General features: G+C 40.0%; 1 protein-coding gene across 5 annotated transcripts in view; it reads right to left on the reverse strand.

The window, feature by feature from the left end:
- The window catches only part of KIDINS220 (kinase D interacting substrate 220), a 110,064-nt gene that overhangs the window by 77,578 nt on the left and 13,064 nt on the right, over window positions 1–19,422 (reverse strand). For all 5 annotated transcript variants that reach the window (XM_075201466.1, XM_075201469.1, XM_075201467.1 and 2 more), the window contains exons 3-8: window positions 17,313–17,411; window positions 6,146–6,244; window positions 5,353–5,451; window positions 4,280–4,381; window positions 2,542–2,640; window positions 2,055–2,252 (exon numbers count right to left, since the gene is read on the reverse strand). In XM_075201466.1, coding sequence (XP_075057567.1) covers window positions 2,055–2,252; window positions 2,542–2,640; window positions 4,280–4,381; window positions 5,353–5,451; window positions 6,146–6,244; window positions 17,313–17,411 — 696 coding nt within the window. The remainder of the gene's footprint in view (window positions 1–2,054; window positions 2,253–2,541; window positions 2,641–4,279; window positions 4,382–5,352; window positions 5,452–6,145; window positions 6,245–17,312; window positions 17,412–19,422) is intronic.

The raw sequence follows: 19,422 nt of genomic DNA on the forward strand, positions 1-19,422 counted from the left end.
GCTAATAGAAAAGAGCAGTGTATCATAGAACCACCAGAGCCTATCGGATCATTGGGTAAGCCGCCTTCTCAGTTGGCACCGGTAACCTACAGAGGCATGCTTAAGCACAAGCGTCTCTGGAGGAATCCGTTTTCACTCGCCTTATTGTAAAGGAAAACTTGTTTCCTGTATGTTGCCAGCAAATTAATTTTTAACTGCAAACTAAAGGCCTCAATTTGTCATGAAACAGGCCAGGGGGCACACAGATATCAAACCTCTATTGGTGGTAGCTTTGTGCTATGGGATTTGATGATAATCCCATCTGCTTCTTCCCGGTAATGTCAAACAAGCGTTTTGGCTAAAGGACAGGAGCAGATGGGTGAAACGTGCAATTAGATTGCTTTGATGTGTTGGTTAACAAATATTTCTATTAATTTTATATTGGAATGCTGGCCAATGTCATGACGTATGTACTCTACACAAACAGTATTAATTACACACACAATGTGGCAGAAATGTGAACAGAACACTAAGTCTTCTACATTTTCTGAACACTACAAGAACATTAGTTTTTATATGGACTAATATTTCATTTCTCACTAATAGTCTGAGACAAAAGATTATTGTTCAAGTGGAGTGAAGTCCAAACAAACACCAGATACATTCCACTTTATTTCAAATGGACAAAATATGTCATGTTACTTCTTTAGAGGGGTCTTTTGTTCCATATGACATGACTTAAAATTCTAAATGGCTGTCGCCTTATTTAATAATCTGTGACACATCTGACAGCCTGCTCTCCCATCTTACTCTCTACCTGGTGAGTATCATCTTTAAATCCCATCCACTCCATAGTAGTGTTTGATGCCTATAAAACCCCAGTAGAGGGCGTCATCTTGAAATATTATAGGCCAAAAGAAAACCATATAGAATCTACTATTACAGTCCAATGGAAGCCTTTCCCATTTATTTCTAACCAAATCGAATCAATTATCTAGCTTGATTCCTGTATATCATCAGCTGGATGGATGATACCTTGAATATACAAACAGCTGAAGCCATGCATGTATTCTGTACCCTATTTAAAAAACAACAGAAAACACCCTTTTTTCATTAGATTATTATGGCTGCTTTAAAGCATTTTAAACCAGAATACAAATCAGTGTCATATACACTGGGGGAAAACAAACAAAGACCGATGGGTAAAACGGGGCTCAAAATATCAGTTAAACAGGACGGACACAAAATAGAGGGCATGGGATGAATCTGCAGTGCGGAAACATAGGGCAACCACAGTCAGCTCTCAAATATTTCTTGTGCTTCTCTAAATAGAATACTTGATTGTTTGCAAATTATAACCCCAATGACTAAGCTGTGATGTTTTCATAATGTAACTATTACCAACATAAAAGAAATAAGTTTATGGGAGTAATGGATTGTCTAATGCAATGATGCAGTACAATGTGCTCCCAAAACCAGCACATTTTTAAACACAGCTACAATGTAAGTGACATTGCGCCTTGTCAATAATATAGTATCTAACACCTAGCAGAGGTGGACTAAATGTGGGAGTGTACCGGGTATCATCCTATAAAGACCTTGTATTTGGCCTTCAGGAAGACGGTATTGATTGAACTAGTTCACCATGGTGCACAAAATCCTTGCCCAGTCCTTCTGCTCCAGATCTGCCTTCAAGCGAGACCCACATGAAATATGATGTACAGCATTGCCAATGGGGCCCTGGATACAAAACACTTCCAGATATTTCATGTCTGTTTATGAGATCTCAAAGGCGCTATAAAGATGGTCCATCTACTGGTATGGAAGGGTTCAGGCAAACATCAGTTGTAGACTTAAGGTACCGTAGGAGATGCATTAAGCATCTCAGAAAGTTTTGAAGTCTACAGATGGTTTATAAGCAACCAGCAATGATGTATTTTTACACTTGTTCCGAAGTAACAAAACCATCTTGCCTATCAAATGCGTTAGCTGATTGCGCTCAGCATGCTTATGTTTATTTGTTACGAAGTTAAATTAAAAAACTATAAATAAAAAGGAGTAAATGTAAAACTCACTCGATCAGGAATATTGACATATGTTCCAGCATCCAGCAGATCTTGCACAATCTCAGTGTGACCCTCCTTAGCTGCAATAGCCAAAGCTGTGTTACCATCTTTATCGGTCAGATTCACGTTGGGGTTCCTCTTCAAGATCTCCTTTAAAGTGTCTGTGTAGCCGCCTTTCACCGCTACAATCAGAGCAGTCATTGAATTCTGTAGCAGAAATTGGGAACAAGTTAGATGCTTATATGTAGATGATCCAGATTATACTAGTACCCATCATATGAATGCAAGCTTTACACCCACATGCACTCCACTGGATCCTTTCTGACTGGGTGGTTGCTTATTAAACTGAACGCTCCAAGTTGGCTGATGAGAGAGTAACCTTAAAGGTGGTGATTGTGAACTCAGTATAACCAAAGTAGTAATAGATGGCTATTAAATTACAATATAGAACTATTTAATTACAATATAGAACACAAGTAAGATGAAAGAAACTTACAGCTCCCTCCTGATCGACATCCGCTCCCATCTGGAGAAGAGACTTGACACACTCCAAGTGGCCCTTTCTGGCAGCCCATATGAGAGCAGTAGTTCCATACTAGACACAAGAACAATGGTAATATGAATTCTCAAAGGTTCCACAAAGTCAAACAAATCTCAAAACCCTTGAAAGCCATGATAAGTGGGTATATGTTTACTAAGTTTGTAGATTAAATGCAGGCTTTAAAACATGTTATTCATCTAATTATTACATTAGTCATTGACACTCAGTCATAGACAGGGTCTAAAAATGATCTGGATAAATATATAAGTGATCTGATAGCTCCAGGTATGGGCTGCTCTCATCACAAAGAAAAGAACCAGTACGTCTCGGTGTGCAGAGAGGTGCACTGTCTATATGTATTCTCCATACTCTGCACTCACTGCCATTGTCCACTGTAGACCCCTGGGGCAGAGGAGGTCCAAAACTGGCATTGTACTGCGCAGCGGGTATCTTGTGCTTTTAACATTAAATGTATTTTTCTTTTAACCCCATATATGAGGTGTCTATTAATGTGTAAAGCTGGGTACACACCTATGCAGTCCGACTTCAGATGTGATTTGTACACACCTACACAGTCTACCTTCAGATCTGTGATCATCATGTGTCACAACCATCTGCTGAAAACACTCTATAGAGATCTGCCTGCACTGCTCACTGTGAGTGCGTACACACTTCCACATTTGCCAGACATTGCTCCTTCGTTGCTAGCGATTTTTAGGAAGTTTAGAAAACCAAACCCACAGCTGCTCTGTGCTTTGCTACGATACAACCTGATCATGGCAGCGTACACATTCTTACAATATCGGAATAAACACTTGTGAATCGTGTGATCAGCACAATAATTACATAGCCGTGTACCCGGCTTTACTCATACAAGTTGTTTAATCTCCGCTTCTCCTGTCTGGGAGATGTAATGAGGAGAACTCTCTAAAAGGGCGCTGGAGTTACATACACACTAAGCGCAGTGCTTTACTCAGACAAGCATTTTGGAAGAATTTGCCAACGCCGTACTCCAAACAGAAGACAGAAGGAGCAAATCTCTGATCCCGGTGCCTGCTGATCACAAGACAAGACTGTGCCTGCAGAACAACATGCAGCTTGTGTGACCAGCGGAGGCTGCAGGCATCTGAGCGCTTTACGCTGCTGTGTTCCCTTAGCTTCCTCTCCGTGAATGACCCAAGTACACGTGGGCAATTTATAGATCATGAAAACCGAAATGATGAAAATGATGTAAAAGTATAGTAATAATCCAGGTATGACAACATTGGGCTTGTGCTAAAAATCAGGGCACTTACATCAACATTTGCTATGGATACAATGTACATGTAATTATACTCTGGTTTGAGTGCTGTTATGTTTGGAATAGAGAGCTGTTTTACTGCATTATTTGGCTTTAGAGGCCACAGAAACATTTAACGACTAAGTCATTTGCTTACAGCACTATAACATTTTAATACTTGTTCTACTATGAGTCATCAAATCCCACTAGCGCCACTAAAAGGAGCAATTACCCATTTTAAATGACAAAATGAAATACAAAAATGAAAAAAAACAAACAGTTTAATTTCTGTTGAATTGGTAATAACTATAGCTACTTTTACAAACACCCGGCTTTCCAATATACCGCCAAACATGAGGTCAGTTTCCAATCAGAACTCATACAAAGTCTTTAAACAGGTTTACAAGTACCCACCTTGTCCGAGCAGTTGACCTTGGCGCCATACTGCAGTAAAAGCTTGACTATGTCGGAGTGTCCTCGCCCAGCTGCCCAAATGATCGGGTACACACTGTATTGCTGAAACCAGAACAGGAGGCGGAAACAGATGATGTTTTCATACTCATATTAATTACTTCATGGAGAAATATAACAGAAAAACAGCAGCACGGCCAGAAATATGTTCCTGCTCGTCAACATGTACTTATACAGGAGCTACAGCGGTCTGGTTTATGTATAGTAAGCAGTGGTAATAGGACGGCATACACTGCAGATAAAGTGGTGTGGCTGATGAGTCATTGGTAAACACAATACTTGCCAAAAGGGTAAAAAATTATAAATGCACAAAAATTATGTGCAACATTCTCTAAATCACTTACAAAAAATTATGTTTTTGGACGAAAACTATACAAAAAGTGATAGGGCACATCCTCACTGCAGCTAGGTGTCTCATGGCCCTTAACTGGGAAAAAGGAGGAACACGCACGCATGAGCACCATGTAAGTGCTTATTAAGAGAACTTGGGATATACACAAACTGGAGCATATCATCAATATAAAACACAATCACTTCATTCACTTCTCCAACACATGGCTCGTCTGGACCGCACATTGTGATGATAGCCAAGCTCCCACCTAGCCAAAGATGGGCCATTTTGCACAGCAGTTTCCCCTCTAGTAACACTTCCCTGGTCTTCCCTTGTCTGACCTCTGTCCCGCAGATTGAATTCTTCCCCAAATTATTTAATGTTTTCAAGTTTGATTATAACATACTGTAAAGTGTATTGACTTACAGCTCAGGTCTCCTCTAGACAAATGTAATCAATGTTCAATTGAGACTGTATTCACTTACCCTCCTTTTCTCCTTATTTTTGTTACTAAAAAGCAGAAGAAGATATATTCTCCAAGAAAACAAAAAATGATGTTTTTTCATACTCCTTATACGTGTATGTGGTTCGTACATCACACAAAACAAATATATGTACTGGGAGAGAAGCGAGGTCCCCTTTTTAACCACCATAAACAGGGATCCGGTAAGAAGGGGAATCTTACCAGGCCAGTTATGTTTGGGTTCGCTCCTTTCTCGAGAAGAAGCTCCACAACCTCCGTGGATCCTTTGTATGAAGCCCACATAAGGGCGGTCCATCCTCCCTGAGAAAGAAGATAAAGGTGAGAAAATGATGTGATCGGACACACCAACAAGCAAGTTCTGGAACAGATGTTCCTATTATCCAACACATCATAGCAAATAGTGGCTCTAAAAGATTATTTGCCCGCATTAAATCAATACTTGTCGGAGGTAAAACGAAACATGGACTAATGTTAAAATTTAACGCAACACTGCTAAATCTGTACACATCATTTTTATAGATTTTTACACATGATTTACGGTTATGGAGCAAGCTCTCACTTCATAACCTGCTGTAGAAGAATTAAAATAATACCAACATTAATTAATAACTCTACTAGTGCTGTCAGCACTAAAGTCAGCTGATAAGAATGACGATCCCGCAAAGTATACAAAGGGGCACAGGACACTGCTGGTTAGCAAAAAATAAATAAATAAAAAATAGGAATCGATCCAGAGAATTAAATCATCATCCAGATGTAACTGGACATTCAGATTCAATAAACTGTGCATAGTTTTATTTTGGCATTGAACACATTTTTATGCAAGTGCCAGATCACAAAGAGAAGAATATAGACTAGACTGGGTCAATCACTGTTAATACTGATGGTTGTATGCAAGCCATGCTGAGCGGAAAGCATTGCCTGGCTACATAACCATCTCTAACTAGAACGATACAACTGCAGTATAATTACATGGAGGACACCAGTACTGTACCATGTCACGGTGCTCCAGGTTGGCATTGCAGTCCAGGAGTTCCCTAACAATTTCCACATGTCCCTCCTTGGCAGCAGATATAAGTGCGGTCCAGTTATCCTATAAGAAAGGAAGCAGGGGATTAGTAAATAAAACATATCCATTGAACAGAGCCACAACAGCGCACCATAAACACCTACCAAATAGTCATACCAGGTAGACATTGACTGAGAGAGCTATGTGTACGTCTCTTCGGAAGAAGTGTGAAAACAGAGACTGCTGGCTACAACCAGCAGGTATTCAGATAATGACAGTATACACCCACAGGGAAATTATAGGATGCATTTAGATAGAGCTAAAACTTCACCTTTATTCAGTATTATCAAGTCTGAAGTGTTCTGACAAGAAAATAGAAGATATAAAAAAACAGAATGGATGGAAGACTCCTCTCCTGTGGGCCATCACCTAACAATGTAACTTAGTGCACACTTCCATAGCTCACCTAAAACTATTCTACAAAGAACAGACAGACAAAAAAAATACATCAAAACAATTCCAAAGAATGAAGTTGTAGTATGGTTATTGCACAGAATGGGCATATATGAATCAGAAGCAGTGTAACTAGTATGTTAGACAGTTACCTGGCATTACACAATTCCAGCCCTAAACCAGCTTTTAGGTAAAGTAGGAAGCAAAAATTGAGCCTGTATACTTGTGCCCTGCCTAACCATTGCTGCACACAATTTTATACACACAGAGATACAAATAATCACATAAAATCATGTTGCGCTGCAGGAGGAAGGGGGTAAGGGTTTAGATATAAAACACATGGACAAATATAGAGTTGGGATAGATGTGTGTTGTAGAATAACTTTAAATCAATAAAGCTGCCTAGTATGTGTGCGCTACACACACACACAAGCAGCCAGTATCTTCTCCGTATGCAAAATTATGGTTTGCCCAGGTGGAAATTCACAGCCTTTACCTGGACTTGTATCCAACTGTGAATACGGCCAACAGTACGTATACTTTAGTACAGGGTGGATGAGAATTGTGCGCACAGCAAATGTGATACACACTGAGGGGAAAACATAAGCAGTTTCACAATATCTGCTCCTGCTCTGGGAGTGAACAGGACACTCCTGGTGCTTCATTCTTGTAAAATGTAATTGGGAGACCTAACAAATAATGTTCATGGAATTATCCCCAACACTGAACCAGGGTGGTAGAGTGAGAGATTCAAATGCTGCCAGGGAGGAGGAACTGCGTCTTACTGTTCCTGGATGCTCACTGCACACAGCCCTATTTCTAGTCCCACATCTTAGATTACTAACAACCTCATGTACGATAGTGGAAACCCCAAGCGCAGATTCGCTCCTCCAACGTCACACGTCTACTTAAGTGTCAAAGGACAAGCATGGATTTGCGAACAAAGATGGTGGTGTCTGCATGGGTGCAAATGTTTGCCATGTACTATTTGGGTACAAACGTGCGTCTATTTAGCAGCTTTGACATTTAGTTTTGTAGGATGAGATTATTAAGGGAGAAACAAAATCGACAGAGGGAACATGCGATTATTCCTCCATTTCTAAGTGCTGGAGAGAGGATCTAACCAGGGCCTGATGGAGGTTTTAGGCCGCCCTGGGCTAACATGCTTGTAGCGTTCCCTGCCCCTTCATGTCAGGCCACTATGTGGTAGGTAAAAATGAACCCACCCTTAATGTAAAATTCCGCTTTCTTCACTCCCTCCTTTAATGTTTATGTTCCAGTCTTTTTAAAATGATCACAGACATTTTTGTCACTCATTTTGTTTAAGTAAATACAGAACTGTATAGCAGGACGGAGGCATGAACAAGCTCCAGCGAGGGTGAACATGTGGAGGTGGAGGGGGCTGTCAGTCTTCTCCTGTCCCCATACTTGTCTCTCCAACTCATTGTCCTCAGCCTTCACCATGGGAATACACCAAGATTAACACCTTACATTTTTCTTTCCCGATTTATTTTTACTTTGGAGAACTAATCTCCTATATTTTAAAATTATTTTTAGTTTATACCTTTCCCTGTCATAACTTTAGACACCCAGAAATTGCTCCCCCCCCCCCACCTCTAAAGCCTAGCGCCCTAGGCAGCAGACTATTGGATAATCAATTTAATGGGACACCAGATGTCCTTCTGCAAGAGAACCTACATCTAGGGACACTTCCATCATAGTAATAAAATCCATCAATAACAGTAAAGGGAAACTTGTAATAAAGTCTCAATATGCCCTCACTCACAATTAAAGATATAAACGAAACTAAACAGAGAAGTATTTTAGGAGAAAGATTAAAACGTTTAAGGGAGTAAATGTTTCGTTCTTTCCTCCAGATACAGGTGTATCCAGTGGTTGAAGTGGAAATTTAGAAGTGGCGGTATGGATAATATAAGCGATTGTAATGTGATAGTGTTACAGTGAAGGCAGTTGGAGAAGTGGGGGTATGGCATTAAAATTCTAAATTCTAGCGCAGTAGAAAAACAAAATTCTTTGCTTCTACAGGTATTTACTTTTACCAGTATCATGTGCTATAGGTCAAGTTTCCTATAATTCTACTTACTCCTCCTGTGAGTTTCCAGTCAGTGGAGTATGTGTATGTAGGTTACAATATAAAATGCTGATGCAATGTGAGGTTGTTTAACATTAAAACAATATATTTATGATGAATGCTGGCTGACTAACTGATCAGATCCACAGTAAAAAGTGACATTAAAAATTATACACTTTTAAATGTCAATATAATAAATTGAACTACTTTCTTCTGCACCAGAGAATGTTAGTGCCCCCACTCAGACCTATTATCTGCTTTGGGTCAAAGATGAAGCTTGAAAGTGACAGCGATGTGCAGTGCAGTGCAGGGAGGTCACGCAGCACAACCAGAGAGCAGCACAGTCTGCATCATGTCATCTCCCTTCTTCCGATAAGGTAAGAAGGAGGTGACTGGCATGTGAGATGTGATGTAGGGGTGCTGACAACATTTTGGGGCTTTTTTAAAAAAAAAATTCTTTCATTAATAATATTAAGGGTAACATCCAGCCGTTTGGAGGCCTGAAGGGTATCAGGTTGCCCATTATTGATATACAACCAACTTATTAGGCAAGTGTCGGTATTATCAGTCTATTGTAAGTTGAATAAAGTGTCTCATCCATCCCAGTGGCAGATTGCAGCATGGATCCCCGACGCACTTCACTCCTGTAATAAGTTTTATTAATTGGGGCAGTGAACCCGTAAAATGTGAAAATTTCTGCTTTTAACGTGATTACTTTGTACTTGCTGTTGTGTTCATTTCTAATAATAGGATAAAGTTGATGTTTTAGCAGTATACTACTTGTACTTGTTTTTACAATGCTACTCTGCTTGTATGTTAAGTTTTGAAAGTACTAATAGATTCTACAACAGAATTCACAGTTCACACATAGAATGATACTGCAGCCAAACTCCAAACTTACAAATTACATTGGTGTTCCTGATGGCAATCATCCAAACATTATAATGTCTAATAATAATCTAATAATAGAAGTACTACATTTATTTTTAACATTGAGTATCTGATTTTGAAACAACCACAATTCCAGCGTTAGACATCGGTTCATTTGGCAGATTTAGAAAAACAAACCTGTACAAGAAATCTGCGATTACCTACTTGCGCGCCATTGCTAAATTCTTAAACCCATATCTGCTTGGCTTCAATGTCCTTAAGAGAATTCAACTACAGGCCAAACCGACAAGACAAATAGAAGAGGGCACCTTTGAAATCTGAACCAATACATATTGGCTATGAATAATCACAATTAATATGAATCTGGGTGGAGCAGATAGTGTTAAAGACTGCTGTGTACTGCTCAAGTCTCCCTGCATTGGTGTGGAAGGCTATATGCTACCAGTCGTATTAGCTGCACGTCATAGGACAGAGGTATTGCTTGTTCATGTTCATCATAGCTTTGCTGATCTCTTCCTAACTCTAGAACGGCATGTCGGTATAGCAACATAAAATAGGATAAATGATTGACAGCTGCTGCTTTTTTTAACCAATCAGTAATTTTTTATTTTATTAAAAAAATAAAAGAAATCAATTTCCTTATGTTAATATCGATCACTTGTGCTTGCCCGCTTGTGTTCATGCGGAATATTAGTGTATTGCATACGAAAAACTATAAAGTTTAAAAAAAAAAAAAAAAACATTTAAGAGTTAAATATTTAGGGGGAATTCAATTGGGCAACAGTTTGTAAAAATATCGCCTAATTTTTGCTCGCACCCCGATAGGGCGCGAGCAAAAATGAGGGATATTTCTGCGAAAAAAACATCTGCCCAAGGTGGCTCACAGCCATTCCGGAGACACCTTGTGCAGATATTTTTAGAATTGAATCTCCCCTTATTATAAAGCAATAAAATGGCTTTGCATGCATAATTTAATGTCTCAAAGACGTTGGTGTTGTTTTTCACATTCCCAACGGAGTCTATAAGAAAGAAGTTAAATAGTAATGTCTTACCTATGGAACAATTCTCATTGCATAGAAAAATAAATAGCAAATCTCAGATTCTTGTTGATGGTTTTCATAAACATTTGTCAAGGCACATTTACAACAAATACACAAGCCAATATCAAATAAAACTGCTTCCTATACAAGTGGTTTTGGATGGAAAGGATTGGACACCAGCAGGGGCGGATCCAGACTATTACTATACCCCGGGTAATTTTAGGGGGCGGGGCGATTTAGGCCCCGCCCCCTTTCTAATTTCTAAGGCTGCCGGCGGCTGCACAGTATGTGCAGGCCCGCTCGGCAGTGACAGTGTGCTGCCCCGCTGCTCTGATTGTGTTTAAAACACAATCAGAGCAGCTGGGCAGCACACTGTCACTGCTGAACGGACCTGCACATACTGTGCAGCCGCCGGCAGCAAGCCCCTGCTAGGGGGGGCGGGGCGATTGCCCCGATCGCCCCCCCCCCTTCTGGATCCGCCACTGGACACCAGTAGGACTATTCTCACAGATGACACTAGTGGCATTTACCATCTTGGTAAAACACTTGAACATTCAATAGCTTTACATTCAAAAGATTACAAATTTTTACCTTTACCAAAATAGAATACTAAATCAAAACCTTTTAAAAGAAAAAAAGAAAAAATAAATGAAAAAACTGTGACAATGTTCAATAATATTTCCTTTTCTCTGAAGAAAGTTATGTAACAGCCATGAAAACTGTATACTGAATCTGGCAGTTTCGTTCACCAATGTCAGATGAAATACTTCGTCCTGTGATAGGTGACGTTATAAAGAGGAAACAGTGCCCAGAATGGTGAATACGTTGTGTTTTCGGAGAACACGGTGATGCTATCATAGTACATGATAAACAGGGTATACATGGTAATTAAGAATCTGTCTCAGAGTGTAACCTGTATCATTTTAATTGTAGGATTCTGTCACAGTATTTTGCAGTTACATACTGTAAGTGGAATTACGGGTAAGACAAAAGGAAAACAAATGTGTTAAGGCACAAGCTGAAGAGAATATGGCCCAGTCAGTGGGTAAAGGGGGCAAAACTTTTTTTGGTATATAAGAGAAAGAAGATAAACATAAGGAGGAATAATAAGACTAAAAACAGAGAGTGAGAGTCTTGTTGAGGAAGACAAGGTAATACTAGATCATCTTAATAATTATTTTTGCTCAGTATTCACTACAGAAAAAACGGGAAAGGGACCACAGTTAAGTTGCAGAATACTCATAAAAATGCGGTAGATACAAGTACATTTACAGAGGATAGGGTCCTAACAGAGCTCTCAAAACTGAAAGTGGATAAATCAATGGGGCCAGATGGGATACAAGAGCTTAAAGGGGTGTTGATAACACCATTAACATAATTATTCAACCAGTCACTAGCTACAGGAGTAATTCCAGAGGACTGGAAAAGAGTGAATGTAGTCCCACTACACAAAGTGGAAGCAAGGAAGAGACGAGCAACTACTGACCAGTGAGTCTTACATCAGTAGTAGGGAAATTTATGGGAACACTCTTAAAAGAAAGAGCTGTATAATATCTCAAATCCAGTAACTTACAGGAAACAGCATGGATTTACTGGGGGGAGATCATGTCAAACAAATCTTATTGACTTTTTTGACTGGGTGACTAAAGTGATAGATGAAGGAGGGGCTGTAGATTATTATCATTTATTTGTTAGGCGCCACAAGGTTTCCGCAGCGCCGTACATAATACAAACAGGAGACCATACAGGGTGACATAGTACAGAGCAAAAAACACAAAGTACCAATACTTCAGAACTCCGGGCAGACATATGAGTGAAGATTGAGCAGAAGAACAGGTATGGAGACAGGAGGGGAGAGGGGCCCTGCTCGTACGAGCTCACATCCTAAGGGAGGGTGGAACAACAGGCACAAGAGGGAGCCATTAAAGTAAGGGAGAGAAAGGCGGGGCTGGTGGAGAGAGGGGAGATAGAGAGAAGGAGGTTAGCGAAGGAGATATAGCTTATCTAGATTTTAGCAAGGCTTTTGACACTGCCCCACATGGCAGACTGCTAAATAAACTTTAAAGCTTGGGATTGGATTTAAAGATGGTTGAATGAATAAGATCTTGGTTGCAGGGTACAAAACAGAGAGTTATAGTAAATGGAGTGCACTCACAGGAGGGAATGGTTACCAATGGAGTACCCCAAGGATCTGTACTTGGACCAGGGCTTTTTAATATCTTTATTGGAGACATTGCAAATGGATTTGAAGGAATAGTATGCCTTTTTACAAATGACACAAAGATGTGCAACAGGGTAGACACACCAGGAGGGGTAAACAAATTACTGATGCTCTAGGTAGACTAAAGGAATGGTCAAGAGAGTGACAACTACAGATTAATGACAAAGAAAAAAGTGCAAAATCATACACCTGTGTCTCAAAAACCCAAAGGCTAAATACAATATAAATGACACTATAATGGAAACTACGGAGGAGAAAAGGGATCTAGGAGTCACTGTTTCAGGTGACTTAAAGGTAGGTAAGTAATGTAACAAAGCAATGAGGAAGGCAAGTCAGATGCTTGGTTGCATATGGAGAGGAATCAGTAGCAGAAAGAAAGAAGTAATAATACCACTGTATAGGTCATTGGTACGGCCTCATCTAGAATACTGGGTTCAAATCTGGAGGCCATATCTCCAGAAGGATATAAATACATTAGAGACTGTACAAAGAATGGTGCATGGCCTAAACTTACTCGGAAAAACTAAAAGAACTTAATATGTATAGTTTGGAACAGAGAAGCGAAAGGGTGACATGATAGAAACTTTCAAATAGATCAAGGGATTGAACAAGGTACAGAAGGGAAACATTCTTCAAAGGAAGAGGTATTAGAACACGAGGACATGCACGGAGACTGGAGGGATAAAGGTTCAAAGGAAATTTGAGGAAAAACTACTTCACAGAAAGGGTAGTGGATAAGTGGAATAGCCTCCCATCAGAGGTGGTAGAGGCTAATACAGTAAAGCAGTTTAAACATGCTTGGGATAGACATAAGAATATCTTTATAAAGAATAAGGGATCAAATAAGGTATAAGGTTACCATAGGTTAGTAACAATGGGCAGACTGGATGGGCCAAGCGGTTCTTATCTGCCGTCAACTTCTATGTTTCTAAAACCGGACATGGTCCTCAAAAAAATGTACTGGGTAAGTAATTTGAAGAGCCAAAATTAGAAACTATGGACAAATTATTTGGATTTGAAAAAGAGTGTTATAAGAGTACACTAGCTGCACTAAATATCCATACCCTAACACGTCCTTATGTGCTGGTATTTTACACAAGGTAAAAAAGAATTTCTAAAAACTGAACGGCGACACATAACCTCCACTGTGACAGCTTCATACTGTAACAGTTGCCTGTGCATCGGATGTGAAAATAACTTTCTGCTTCTCACTTTGTTGATTTCTAACACTCAATAAAAATGCAATATGGCACTCACAAAACTATCCCCCACCCCCAAAAAAAGAAATCAATAAAAAAAAGACGCCCGTCTAAATGTACGGTATACTGCTTAATACATGTAATGCGTACAGGACATGTGGTCCCATTTAGGAGAGTGTTACGCGCAGGGAAGTACATGTGGTCCCATATAGGAGAGTGTAACGCGTAGGGTAGTACATGTGGTCCCATATAGGAGAGTGTAACACGTAGGGTAGTACATGTGGTCCCATTTAGGAGAGTGTAACGCGTAGGGTAGTACATGTGGTCCCATTTAGGACAGTGTAACGCGTAGGGTAGTATATGTGGTCCCATTTAGGAGAGTGTAACGCGTAGGGTAGTACATGTGGTCCCATTTAGGAAAGTGTAACGCGTAGCGTAGTACATGTGGTCCCATTTAGGAGAGTGTAACGCGTAGGGTAGTATATGTGGTCCCATTTAGGAGAGTGTAACACGTAGGGTAGTACATGTGGTTCCATTTAGTAGAGTGTAATGCGTAGGGTAGTACATGCAGTCCCATTTAGGAGAGCAACGCACAGGGTAGTATATCTTGTCCCATTTAGGATAGTGTAACACGTAGGGTAGTACATGTGGTCCCATGTAGGAGAATGTAACATACAGGGTAGTACATGTGATCCCATTTAGGAGAGTGCAACGCATATGGTATATGTTGCCACATTACGAAGCCTGACCAATCGGCACAAGCCCTGCTCCTTCTCATAAATCTCCAGGCATTACTGTTCATAGGACCAAGCATGGGTATGGCAGGCGTTCCTTCACCAAATAACTAGGGAGGTGTGGCATTTTTTCAATCCCCCCCCCCAAATACATGACAGAACCTAGAAGTCTTATCACCGGGATAGAAGTGGTTTATTTACATAATACTTCTCATTGTTTGCGACACATGCATAAAGTAACACTTGTAGTATCCATACAAAACTGCTTCAATGTAGCAGACATGGAGGACATTGTCATCCATACATATGACCTTGGCTTCATAGCCTTAACAAACATCCTGGTAACCCAGCAAGACACCTTCAAACTACAGAGATTCAATGTGTTTCTCCAGATTTACATTAGAAGTACCGTATTTTTCGCTCCATAAGACGCACCTGACCATAAGACGCACCTAGTTTTTAGAGGAGGAAAACAGGAAAAAAAATATTCTGAACTAAATCTCATACAGTGCTGTCTAGTAATGTAAGTAAAAATGGATATGAACAATACAGTCCCCCATTGGTAGAAATGCTGAATAGATAATGGGTGTCACACATCCATTATAACTCTGGATCCAGATGTAATGTTGGAATGCATGCAAAGTCCAGATTAATTAAAAAAGCATATAAGACTTGATCCCAGCAACAAAATGACAGGCAACATTCCTTATGGATATATTATGTGCCTCCTATGAGAGATTTTCAATAATAAGGTGAAGCTTTCCTGCACGGTAGGTATTAATAAGATGATCCTCCGGCAGAAATAATAAATATGGCTCCTTACCAGGTATTCTTATGTCCTGGACACCCTCCGCAAGAGGAAGAGATCTAATCCACAGTTACAGAGCAGAGACACTCACTTCTATCTCCCATGTGAAGTTACTCCAGAGCCGTATAACAGAGCAGGTGCACCTGCTATTACTGAGGTCCGGAACTTGGTGTGCTAGAAAGGTTCCTACTTCTGTCGGGTTCCCTGCTTCACAACAAAAGGAACTTCCGGTTTAGACGGCTTTTTTTTTTGCAGTATTCGCTCCATAAGACGCACACACGTTTTCCCCCACTTTTTTGGGGGGAAAAAGTGCGTCTTATGGAGCGAAAAATACGGTACCTTTGGGCATATTACTGGGGACATCCACTGAGGGAACAGCCAGCACTTGATAAAGAGACATGAACGGTTCTTTTTTCCAGTCATTTGCTGTATTGGGGAAGCCATAAGCGTTACTTTGTAGCATTCACATTAGGGTACATTACTACTACTGCTGGGCATAATAAGAAAGTTACCACTGTTGTGTATGAGATTACATACTGCTCATCAGAATAGGCAGTGTATATAGGAGCAGCAATTTTAAAAAGGTAGCGATGAAAGAGTGCAATGTCACACTTATCTTCAGGCAGCAGAAAGATTAGAAACATTGACAATGTTACATGTACAGCAACGACACAATAAAATGCATATCTAAACATTACTTATATGGTTATATTTGTTGTGTGCTACAGCTGTATAATTTCTCCTAAATTAACCTTTCACGTGTCCGCAAGAGATTAGCCATCTCCTGGTCAGGTGAGAAATACACGAGTATTAATGAGAATGGACTTCCCAGGCAGCAGCAGAATGTTCAATGTACTAAGGAGAAACTATCTAGGAGAAACTTGGGAAGTTTTTCAGCTTTCAGGACAAGCTCCTGATTGGCTCTGAAAAATCATCAGATTAGGGTCACATGATCTTCAGCTGACAAACAGCTCATTTAAATAAAGGCAAAACCCTTACAAAGAGGAAGGACCCAGCTTTATAGCATTGAGAATGGTTTATTTGCTAACAATTGTACATTGCAATTGCAGTTAAGCTTTTATGTGCGATTAATGTTGTGTCTATTTAGGGAAACAAATAACCAGAATGGTTACTGTTATACACACCTGCAGCAGAAAAGTCTCATTTTCACGGGGAGTGAGATTGTGCACAAACCTATTAACACAAGCAAATACAAACCTCCTGGTACAAGAGTGCCAGGGTGGTGCCAGGCATGTAAGCCACAAATACGCAAGATCGCCTCTGGAACCAATAACATTACAGGTACTGCTGGTTATATTCCACTGGAGTGTGTGTATCTAATGGGTACGGTTAGGAAGGCACTTGCATATACAAAACAGGCCCATTGGGTCTATTACATTAACAAAAAAAAAAAAAGCTTTGAAACTGAATAGAGAACTGCGAGAATCTGCCAGTGACATGTTGTCCCTCATCAACGTTTATTTATATAGCGCCAGCAAATTCTGTGGCGCTTTACAATTGGGAACAAACATTAATAAAACAATACTGGGTAATACAGACAGACAGAGAGGTAAGAGAACCCTGCTCACAAGCATACAATCTATGGGACAAGCATTGCCTGGAAATCGAACCCGTGCCTCCCGCGTTGCAGGCGAGAATTCTACCACTGAACCACCAATGCCCACACCTGGGTACTGAACTGGGAGACACTCACCACATCCTCTAGGTTGCAGTTGGCTCTTTTTCTGATCAGCTCCTGAACGATTTCCAAGTTGCCTTGTTCTGCTGCCAGCATCAGTGCTGTCTGCCCATTCTGAAAGACAGACAACACATAGATTGATTACATAACTTTTTCTTTTCCTGTGGGAAAAAAAGGGATCAATATTTAACTCCTTACTGATCTACATTCTATTGTGCCAAGTATTCGAACATCAGGACAAAGAACTAAAGGGAATTAAATACTTTGGTTCTGAGGCTTTTAAATTCGTCAGAGCTTACGTAATGTACACGTTTGGTATCACTATATTTATGAGAAAAAGTCATTTGGGAGGTCTTTTTGTAGATATTTTAATTAATTGAAAATGACCATAGGAAGAATCATGGAAAAAGTGCATCTCCATATTTTCTCAGCAACATACACTGATCTAACTAAAAGATGTGTTCAGGCCAAGACCTAGACATATATTTTATGGCTGGGAAATCTCTCCCTTAATCTTAAAGGTACAAAATACTTAAAGGGCACTTCCACCATCAGGCTACGGTCTGTGGCTTCACCAAACTGTTCTAGTATCAAATTCATTTATGGGCAATATAAGCAAATAATCTGCTTTAATTTTGTTATTAATAGACACAGATACGATCAGGGAAGTTACATCTCAAGTAACCACACAACTTACACCACCACCAGCTCAGAAGGAGCACACAACATGTACAACATCTCAAGTTACTATATCATTCCAGAAAGATTACACAGTGTAAAAATGATATAAATGCAATATAATTATTAAGTGTAACTGCAGCTTTGTCTGTAGACACTACACCCCTGTGGATGTAAAACAAGCTGTCTTCCACAAAGGCACAGCCAGCCTCCTCATAAAGCATTATTTGTCCAAAAACAATAGAAATAGCCTGCAGGACTTAAGAGTTGGAAGTAAAGCTAGAAATTGCAGTTGTGCAGCTAGGCAACATCATGCTGGGGATAGAACGTGAGGACAGATTCACAGGTGAGGGGGGCACATCCTGTCTCAACTCTAAATCGCGGTGTTAACCTAGAGCTGCTTAAGATGTCTGTGCTGTGTACACAACCAGCAGTGTTTTGCATACAATTAAAAAAAAAAAAAAAAAAAAAAAATGAAAATAAAAACTACATTTGCACCCCTTGCACCCAACATTGGTTGTGGAGGTGCACATTTGCCATATATAGCTGGATTGTTCTTAACCCTACATGAGGCGCATAGTGTGAAGGTTTCCCTGTGTAGCTGATGCCATCTAGTGCACAGGAAAGACATCAAACAAGCTGCATGATGATTTAAAACAATGCTAAAACGAAGCCCATTTGTGTCAAAGTCATGTAAATACTCACTGACGAAAGCAGCTAAACGATGACTACTCCTATTCCCCATGGGCAAAAATAAATAGGTTGCTCATATAAAACAAAAAAGGCCCGGTCCAGTGGGAAATGTGGCAGGCTGTAGCCCCCATTGTTTGTTACAGCTTGCCGCATACTTAGGACACTGGCTGAAGTTTTCCTACAGAAGTCACAGACTTGTATAAACAGCTATTGGGGGGGGTGTCAGAGGTGACAAGTCTCCTGAATAACAGTAGTGTTGTGTACGGTGTCCAGTTTTGTCCAGCAGTGCAAGTAGAAGCTGTTTTATAGAAAAATGTCTAACTTTTTCACGTTCACTTAATCTCTAAACTGTAATAGCGTTGCCTTCGGACGTGCAGGTCAACGAAAATAGACCGTCGGCAACACAGATTAGACATCCATGCTTTTGGGCTGAACCAATAGAGTCTATTACTTTACTAATAACTGAGAAGTTACAGCAAAACTCCAAAAGGTTGCTATGGGTTACAGCATATTTTAGCAGTTTTCACAAAAGTCAATGTGTGTAGTGTGTACCAAATTATCCACTTTTGCAGATATTATATATATGCAGCAATAATACTATTTTTACATATAAAACAGTTTACTGCTAACAGCAAGACAACACTATAGTTAGCTGTGTGCCCACACTGTCAGCTCACATGATAATAACTCAGACTGAATGGCCAGATTCATTTGGAAACAGTGTTACTCACTTAAGGTCAGATTATTCGAAATG

This window comes from Mixophyes fleayi, chromosome 3 (genome assembly GCF_038048845.1).
Source record: "Mixophyes fleayi isolate aMixFle1 chromosome 3, aMixFle1.hap1, whole genome shotgun sequence".
In the NCBI taxonomy this organism is placed as follows: domain Eukaryota; kingdom Metazoa; phylum Chordata; class Amphibia; order Anura; family Limnodynastidae; genus Mixophyes; species Mixophyes fleayi.